General features: G+C 37.8%; 1 protein-coding gene across 1 annotated transcript; it reads right to left on the reverse strand.

Moving 5' to 3' along the window:
- Positions 1 to 1223: 1223 nt before the first annotated feature.
- LOC110889871 (GDSL esterase/lipase CPRD49) lies at positions 1224 to 4761 on the reverse strand. Its single transcript, XM_022137446.2, has 6 exons — positions 4578 to 4761; positions 2422 to 2499; positions 2179 to 2319; positions 1996 to 2072; positions 1775 to 1912; positions 1224 to 1539 (listed from the first exon to the last, which is right to left on the reverse strand). The coding sequence occupies exons 1-6, from the start codon at positions 4686 to 4688 to the stop codon at positions 1416 to 1418; spliced, it is 669 nt and encodes a 222-aa protein (XP_021993138.1). The 5' UTR covers positions 4689 to 4761; the 3' UTR covers positions 1224 to 1415.
- Positions 4762 to 10485: the final 5724 nt, after the last annotated feature.

The raw sequence follows: 10485 nt of genomic DNA on the forward strand, positions 1-10485 counted from the left end.
ATAACACATCCCAAATCCCCTATGCAACGTTACGCCCATCAGCATCCGTCTCATCTTGTTGAACCGTGACGATGGAGAATTTGAAGATCGCACTGGAAACGTTGGTGTTTGAGGCAACTTGTGTTGCGCCCGCTGGAGGAATTGATTGGACTTATAAAGGCGACGATGGGGGTTATACAGGGTGTGATATGGTGGCAGACGACGGGGAAATGGCAGTTGGAGGAGACGCGTCGGGTTGGTGTTAACTGTAAAGTCATGACGGTAGGAACGGTGAGCCTTAGACGGAAAAGAAGATAACGGGGAAGGAAAGCGGTACGTTTTGGAGTTGTGACGGAAACCGGCGATTTAAGCGGTTACGTTAACGGTTGTATTGAATGTTAAGTAAGAAACCGTTTGAACGGCGTGGGTGAGTTGTGTGATAATGAAGGTCGATGGTAACGAATACATAGTATTAACTGAACGGTGTGAGTGATGTAGTCATGTCGGTTAGTTAGCGATGGTGGCCGATGTTGGTATTTGTGGTGTTACGACGTCACAACGGTTTGTGAAAGGTATTGTTCGGTTGCTTTATATTTTTCAGAAGGGGAGCAACGTATTGTTTGAGCATAGCGGTTACTTATTAATGGATACGATGAATCGCCGGAAACTATAAATGTGAAACATTGGCTTAAAGGAACGGATATGATGGATCGCTGGAAACCGTAAATGTGAAACGATGGCTTAAAGGAAAGTGTCGATTTAAATGTAAAACGCAGCCCTTTGTATTATTATATTTATCCTTTACAATTTACAAATTAAACATTGAAATAAGCGTGAGATTTACAAAAGCACACCTGAATCGGTGTGTATTTTGAATGGTTAGATTACTTTTGATTGAAGCGATGCGAGTGTGGTTGAGACACCCCAAGTTAGTATTTGTATAAGGGTATAATTAGTGTATTAAAAAGAGCACCAAAAAGGCAAAAACTATATTATTACAGAAACCCGTATTGACCCATTTGTCTTGTTAGAAATTAGGCCCATTCATAAGCAAACGGGTCATAATCAAGCTATTCTTAAACAAAATGGGTGCAAATTGGTCGACAACGTGTGGGGAAGCTCGTTTGCCCAAGAACATAATCCATCAATTTGACTTTGACTAGTTTTCCCCCAGAAATTTCTTTTTACATTTTTAAAAGTTTTACGGTTAGATATATACCTACCCTACACATAAGAATCTGCTGTTGATTTTGAAGATAAATGAAATATGAAAACTAAAGTCAAATACGGTGTGGTATATCTCCACACTATAACCACCAACCTTGTGGCTAAACATCTCAAACACATGCAGGGATATCATACAACGTGAAACTTTGTTCAATACATGATAACATTAAAACCATCTTGTCAGGACCGACAACAATGGATCTTGAATGCTAAGCAAACTCCATAGGCATATCTTCCCAAGATAAACTCGGTTTCCAGTCTGCTTCCTTGAGGACGTTTAGTATCTCGTTGGCAACTATTTTGCTCCCAATCGGTGATAAATGCATCCCATCTCTGTCATAAAGTCAAACAAGTCAAAGCATGGAGCAATTGGTGAAAAGGCCGGGTCAAAACAAAACGGCCTTGGTACAAGTTGGGGTTGGGTTGACCCATCAAAAAATCAAATTTTACATAAGCATCTGGTGTGTCATATGGTTATACAAGTATACAACGTATATTATTTCAACTATAGTCTTGTTTTCTTTTAAGCTACTTTGCGATTTTACCCGTAAGGCACATATATACTCACGTAAAGCAGGTTGCCATCCAGTTATCATGCTGCTTAAATGCGTTACAAAGATTAATAGCCTTAATCCCCATCTCTTGGCACAGTTTTTCACAAGCATCCGCATATTTTTGGCACAATTCGTTTTTGCGACCATCAACACTAAAATATAAAAGTGATTTGTCAATGAATCAGTAGGAAAATATGAAAAATTAACAAACTTAGGTCAGTAATAATCATGTCACCCCAAAACTTGTAGCAGTTGAGCCTCATTTACAGGAGGCGCTGTAAGAAATATTATGCGTGTCTTTTCTGAAAGGCTCTGGTAACAAACAACACATGGATTGTATTAGCATACTATTTACCAAATGAAATGTTTCCGCTATTAGTTCAATAATGACATGATCAAATATTGTGTTAAACTTAACCTTGAGATGGATAGATATCTTCCTCATGTTTTCAACATACTCGGAAAGAGGTACATGACTACTTAGGCCATCTGGACGTGGACGCACTGAATCATTACCACCAAAATAAACTATTACCAGAGATGGTTGTATGGCATCATCCTATGTATGGAAATTAAAAAATATACTTAAAGTATTAGGCACTACATTTGTTCAAATATATGACTTGGGTTTTTAAGTTGAACAGATAACATGAAGAAATACCTTTGGAAACACTTCATCTAGAACTTGTACCGCTTGCCTGGAGTTCCAACCACCATAGCCTCGCAAAAATATGTCCGCCTGCACCATTTGAAATTGAACAGATATTAACTAATAATAATATAGCAGCAAATACATTCAAATTCTTTGTGTTACCCTCTTTTAAAAAATAATCCAGTCCATACAAAACAGAAGGATATACATACATAATCTACAACATCACACAAAGTATTTTGGAAGGTGTCAAATACAAAACACCGACATAAAAAAAAGAGATGCCGCATATACATATGCGCAAAATGATATAAAACAGAGTACGTAACGGCTAGGAACTTGAAATCAAATTGAAACAGAGAGGCAACGTATCAAACGCGAATCGCGATACAGATTCACCACACGTTCAAACCGATGAGCTGCCTAATACGAGTTTAGCATACAGAAAACACCACCTACACTTGTGATTAGGTTCCATAGTACACCGCCCTCTTGGATTATCCATGGAGAATAAAACCGGTCACTCAAAGAGACAGTCGAAATTTTCATTGACTAAAATTCAACACATATAGGGTATGTTTGGTATAGAGCTTTTAGGAGCTTCTAGCTTTAAGCTTTTAAGAAAAAGCTCCTACTCAATAAAAGCCTTGTTTGGTTGAAGGAGTTTGAAGCTTTTGGTTGAACGCTCCTACTAGTAGCGTTTAGAAGTAGCTACAAGCTTTTAGAGAAAAAAAATGACTATTTTAACCTCTAAAGATAATGAATTTTTTAACACACAAGCTTTTTGAATTTTTAGTTATGTCCATTTTGGTCATTTTATACATTTTGTTAAAAGATCCAGCTACTCTGCCAAACACCAAATATATCTAAAAAGCTACAGCTACTAGCTACTAGCTACCAGCTACAGCTACAAGCTACCAGCTTCCAGCCACCAGCTACCTGCCACCAGCCGCCAGCTACTTTTGCCAAACATACCCATACTATAACACATTCTAATTAGAGGGAAAAATAAATTAACTAAGTACTACCTAGGAAGCTAGAATAACAACTTGTAAAGTATAGGAAATAAACTGCCAAGTTAATGTGATAACTTGATGGTGGTAGCGACGTGGGTATTTGACCGGCATGGAATATTATTTTTCAAATGACGCGAGCTAACCCATTGCTATCAAGTAGATTTATTTTTGTTATGAAAAGATTAAACTGGAATGGAATGACAAGATTTTGGTTACATGCCTTATTCATCATCTAATATGGAATGGAATGGAATGGCATGATAAAGCTGGGAAATAATGAGATGCATCATTGTATTGCAATAGGGGCAGTGGCAGAAAGCATATTAAGAAGCATGATTGGATAGTTAGACCATATCACAATGTTCCCGAGCGTTCCCAAAAGTGCTCCGTTCCCCAGTCGCCCGCGGACGGATCGCCGATAGGTGCGTCCAGCCGGATGACGTCATCACAGTTGACTAGTATAAATACCCCATCAAGTACAAACCAAGTACGATTTTCTGAACCTTCGTCCTATTTTCTCTCTCTATCAAATGCTTATCCTCACGCTGGAGGGTGGTCGCAGAGGGGCCCTCCCATCTCTGCGGCGAGCCTAACGGTTTGTTCTTTTGCAGGTTCAGACCCTCAATCTAAATCAAGACGCAAACTCGGATTACAGGCTTCGGCCATAATCCTTGGATCTTCATGTTGGAAGGGAGTTTAGAGACAAGAATTTCAGTCTATGGATTGGAGATGTAGGTCGAGTCATATGAACGTGAAGGATTTTGATGCAAGTGGTTCTACAAGAATAATTAGGTGTTCCCAATGCAAAGTGGTTTCACTAAAGGATCAATCATCATCTGTGAATCACAAGGCAATTCAGGATCTACTGGCTGTGGTGAGTGCATACCAAAAACCATGGTGAATCCGAACACAGGTTCTATGACCTGTGGTGAGTGCATGTCATTACCAATTAGTATCATTACATTCCAAACCCTAAAATTGCAAATTTACATTGGCACAAACGTATGTAATTACAATTTCCACTAACAACTGGGCGAATTTCTCACCGATATTGACTTCGAATTTGCATATTGACAAGTGTAGTCCTACAGACCGTAATAAAAGGAAGAAACACAAAGGAATGAGGAGGAGGAGGAAGGAAGTACGGACCTTACGAGCGTAAATATCTGCGAGAATGGCACCCCAGCCTTGTTCCGCAAAGCTAAATTGAACGATTGAGGAGCCGAATAGCACGAACTGTGGCCTTCTTGGGCCAACCATCGTCACTCTCGAGTGTCCCAAATTCACGACAACTCCGCCAAACAAGTGTTTGTATGCGTATAATAAAATGTTATTCCCAATATAAAACCAAACAAAAAACAAATTTGGTTGTCAACTTGACGCCTCCGTTAACTCATGTACCTTGCCCTCCGTTGATGTTATTTACCGTTGACTTTTGTTGGTATTATAAGTAACTAGCTCAGGAAAAATTAATTTATATTTAAATAAAATAAAAAAACATGTTTTCAAAAGTTACACATATAAAGAATCCATACGGATTGTTTCTATATCAATTTAAATTATATAAGTTGCAAGCTGAATCATTTAAAGAATACAATTGATAAGACCGGGCGTGTGTTTCCGGGTAGTTTTATGTTATTATCACCCGGGACTACTTCCCGGGTAGTTTTATTTTATTACTTATTAAAAATTTATACTTTTTTAAAATATAGAATATTAATTGGTTATCAACCATGAATACTCACGGGTTTAGAAATTTAAATTTTATGAAACACAACTGTATATATTTTTTTAAAAAAATAATAATGCGTGATGACTAAGGTATATTAATTAAACATTAAGAACGTCTTCAAAATTAAAAATAGTTATCAAATATAAGAGAAAGAACAAAGTTGATCATATTCGTTAACATGATCATTAAAAGAATCTTAAATTACTGAACCCAACTTCTTGCTTAACATGTGCAATGAAGGAAGTTGAAATTTCAATGGTCTAACTACACACTACAATACTAACAATTGCGATCATGGGTGGCTTTTTGCCTTTGAGGGTATCCGGGCGGCTGGGATTTGTTATCAAGAAACTTTAATTTTCTATATAAGAGGCAATTAATCATGAATATCTAAATAATCATAACGATCAAGTGAATGAATGAATGCATCAGAGCAGTTATGCCCCTCAAATCTTCGTAAACGCTTGTGCTCCGAGATTCATTTAATGCCACTGGGTTTAAACTATATTTTAAAACGCATTTTATATCGCTTACTATTTAAACGCTTATCGCAACGCAAACTCAATGCAATCTCGAAACGCGGATTTATTTATATTATTTGTGTTATTTGTGTGTTTATATGTTAGATGTGTTATATGTATTGTTTACTCGCTTAAAACGCTCAAACGCTCACACTCGCAACTCGATTTATCTAGCTAAAACGCAACGCAACGCAATACTTGGCATCTCGCTAAAATACTTTAAGTACTTACACTAACTAACGCAACAAAACGCACCAAACGAGCATCCTACACGCGAAACGACAATTTCCTACACAACACAGCTCCCTTTGAACGAAGCCAGCAGCTTCGTACGAAGGCACTGCCTTCGTACGAAGGCAACCAACTTCGAACGAAGGCACCTGTGTGATCCCACCTCCTTTATAAATACCCAAGCCCTCCCCTCTCATTCTAACTTGCTGCCATTTCATCTAAAATGCTGCCGAATTGTTGTCCAACTGTTTTCAAGTAAGATTTACTGTTTTTCCCGGGTCGTGCCGTTGGCACACAAGGCCATTTTAGTACAAGGTCTAACACCGCAGTTAATGAAGAGGATGGAGAAGGAAGGCAACGAGGCCGTGCCAGGTGGGCACAGGGCCGTGTGAACTGTCTGACTTCAGCTATAAATAAGGAGTGCTTGGTTTCGTTCCAACACATCCCTTGGCAAACCACTTCTCTCACACTTGTCACCACTACAACACCAACATTCACCACCATCATCCATCTTCCATCTTTTAGAGTGTGTAGTAGTCTCGGGATCCAACATCGATCGTAAGAGTTCTTGTCAAACAAAGGCCATGTTTGGCTAAACTCTTACATCACTTGGTGAAGACAAATCTTTTATGTATTACTTTTTGATTTCCAACATTTGGCTCCTTTTTATTTGGGTATGTATTAATCACTTTAATAACTAGTTTTCTATATTGAAGGTAAATTTACTTAATCATTCTTCATGTTTTGTTGATTCACTCATTCGTGTCTTTACGGTCTATATAAAGCGCGTTAACTGCCTAGAAGGGGGTTAGAAGGGTGGTTAGGTAAATTCTTGTTTCGTTCAGTGTATAGATCTTGCGAGAACCTGGTTCAAGCTTAGTAGGACTTCACGAGAGGGCGGTCGTAACCGCCTCAGGAAAAGTAAGAACCGCTTGAATCCCTTATCTATAAACTACTATTAAAACATTAAACCGACCTTGCGGGACTGTATCCTTGCTGACTCAGACCAATAGGTTGAGGGTAACGCTGCCTGGAAGGTGGCCTACCACTTTTCGCATTAATAACTTAGTTAATTATCTTTCAATAATCCGACCTTGCAGGACTCAACCCTTAGGACTTGTAGCTTTTTATTTTTAGGACTTTATAATTTTTAATTTTTAGGACCTATGTATTTTGCACTCTCAATGAAGGATGATTTAAGTTATTGTGTGCTGTTTGAATGTTATATAATGGTTTAACAAACAAGGGAAGATGGAAATGGCCAAAGGGACGTTAAAACCACACCCCATGCACGAAAACAGAGCCTCCCGTCAACTTTTTCAACATTCCAACATGTGCAGCACGGGGCCGTGCTCAGCCCAACACGCCCCGTGCCTAGGCTCTGAAGAAAAATCGCCAGATCAGGTAACTGACCACGGATCGTTATCACTGAACACGCCCCGTGGCCAGCCTTCTGTTAAAATCTGTTACTGGCAATCTGACCACGGGGCCGTGGCCAGATGCCCAGTAACAGAAAAACCTTGTTTTTAAACACTTTTTACACATTCAAATCAACCTAAAAATGTAGGATCGTATTCTGACCCGAACGAGTCTATCAGAGGAGTCTTGATCAGTTACAGGTGCGGAAAACAAGTAACTGACGTAGAAACAGCTAGATATTCACTTAAATCACGCTTTTGATTGATATTACAGTGTTTATATTCAATTGGTAGACCGGCAGCACCTCGGTATCCGTAAACACGAACTGTTACAAATGATTTCGTTCATGGGGTATTTATAGTGCCATGATTTTGCTCATAGTGACATTGATGTCCATATAAGCGAAATCAGACATTGTGATTTCCCACATAGTGATATGTCCATATATGTGAAATCAACTTTCTGATTTCCCACATAGTGACATGTCGATATATGTGAAATCAACTTTCTGATTTCCCACATAGTGACATGTTCATATATGTGAAATCAACTTTCTAATTTCCCACATAGTGACATGTCCATATATGTGAAATCAACTATCTTGGGAAATCACCACAACTACTCTATATTCCCGTACAATGTGCCCTAAACATTCTAAGACTAAGACTTGAACGAAGATGTAGTCGACAGACAACTGCACCAACAGACTCCCCCTTGAATGTTGACGGAATCTTCAGTGAGAGTCTTCAACATGACAATTCTACAATCTTGATCGGTCTTCTTCAGAAACTCTTTCTGGAATCATATACCCGGATCTTTCTCTAGTTCTAACTTTTGTCAAACTCCCCCTTTCATCAAGCTGGGATCGCCGTCTGGAATTTGTTATCACCTTTGAAATCAAATCCTGGCTTTTTCAGTTTAAGCTCTTCTCAGGTTCTGATGCATCTCCTGGCTTTCCGTAGCAACAGGATCAGAAACCTACACATCTCAAACACTCTATTACAAACAAACAAAATTGTGATTCAACTTAATGAATCAACTTAAACATTTGAGAATAATCACATTTAAAATTTTATCAAAATTTGAAACATTCCAAATTCTGATTCAACTTAATGAATCATCTTAAACATTTCAAACCATTTAACCAACCCATCTGTTCATCATGTTTAGCCTTTGAGATTTTGAATATCAGTTTTCAACATCAGTTGTCGAAAATCTTTTTGGATTTTTCATATTATGAAACAAAAATGCAATAACAGAAATTAAATGCAGAAATAAAATATGTACAAACATATTTTTGTGAGTTTGCGAAAGAGGATCATATCAGATTTTAGACACATCACAAACACCGTTAAACTTTTAATCGTTTCAAGTTCTAAACGATTCACATAGATTGACAATATTGTTGTCCACTTAAACTTAATCTAAAAACTTTCGACATGCTTACCGATACGTTAAAGTATATTAATTTTGCACACAATTCTAATGGACCCCACGATCTCAGCATATCCCCTCATCATGCAATACACTGACTCAAGTAATGCCCTTAAACTTTGATAAACTGTGATTTGTGCGAAAACAAAGCAGAATGTTTAAACATTAACAATCAGGTCGATACTTCCGTATACGCAGAGAAAGTCCAATGTTTAAACAAAATAAGAAAATAAAAAATAAATTGAAGTTGTTTAGGCTTTAACCACCAGGTCGATACTCCCGTATACGCAGAGGTGATCCAAAGCTTAAACGAAACACCAAAGAAAATAAAGCAGAACGTTTAGGCAATAACATCCAGGTCGATACTCACGTATACGCAGAGGATGTCCAATGCTTAAACAAAATAAAGAAATAAAACAAGTTTAAATCTTTACAAAATAAAATTGCATAATCACAGAATCATTTTTAGCAAAGTTGTGAAAGTTCACAAATTTAACCAGTTTTTATGCTTTTGGCATTCAACGATTACTGAGCAGGCACACAATCAAGAAGGACAAAACTAAGTACTTTGCTTTCAACCGTGTTTCCCACTAGAACTAGGCTTTTTCTTTATGTTTGTATCGTTATCGCAAATCTACTAGTCTAGCTGAGCCTATCGTCACATCTTTAGTGAGACCGTTTATCACTTTTAGACTTTACATTTCTTTAGCATGATGTGATAGTCCACTGATTTTCTATCATTTCCTCTTGTTTCAGCAAAACTCATTTTTAAATTTTTCAATGTTTTTGACATTTTCAAATTTTCTAATTTTTTTTTTAAATTTTTACTCCCCCTAAAATCAAAATATGTTTCAATTTTGATTTTCTGGGAAAATTTGAAACAAACTGTACAAACTTGACAACATGATGAGAATTACTTCAATTCTCCATCCACCTGACTTAAACAATCAGAACTCCCCCTCACAACAAACTATTTTCCCATTATGATTTCAAAACACTTAAGTTTATTTTAGTCAAAAATGGTTTTTCCGGAAAAATTAGTTTGTTTACCAATCATTTGTAGGTTTGGGGTCACTTCATCACATTGTTTTCTACATACTCACGACAGATTTTACAATTTCAGTTTTAAATCTCAAACATCACTTGTAGAAAATCAAGTACAACTTAATGTCCTTGATTAACCACTTGTAGGGCGAAAAATCACCAGAGTGAAATTTCTCAAGAAATGTGCCGATTCATGTTCCACGCTTACCAACCTGGGAACTTCGGCAAGTCAGGCTTTTCTATTTGAACAGATTCACCCAAGCCTGACGATCCTTGGGTGATTTTGAATTCTTGTTCAACAATGGTGGAAAATTTGCTTCATCCATTGTTAAACCTGAATTCTCCTTTTTTACCTCAACACCAGGCTCCTCTGGTTTTGACAAACCAGAATCATTGCCTGCACATGGCTTGTCTGATTTTGACCTGTCAGATTCATTGCCTGAAGGTGGCTTGTCTGACTTTGACACGTCAGATTCATCGCCGACCATTTTCTTCTTCTCCTTTTCTTCTTTCGTCATCAGATTTGTATCCGATGAATTCGTCTTGCTTGAGGTTGCAATCGAGGGAGTTGATTCATCAGAACTCTTATTCTTACCAACAGATGAACCCGAGGACAAGATCTTCTCGAGATACTCTCTCGCCTTCTTCCTGTTCTTCCTCAGTCTGTCTTTCTGCC

This window comes from Helianthus annuus, chromosome 16, assembly GCF_002127325.2.
Source record: "Helianthus annuus cultivar XRQ/B chromosome 16, HanXRQr2.0-SUNRISE, whole genome shotgun sequence".
NCBI lineage: Eukaryota > Viridiplantae > Streptophyta > Magnoliopsida > Asterales > Asteraceae > Helianthus > Helianthus annuus.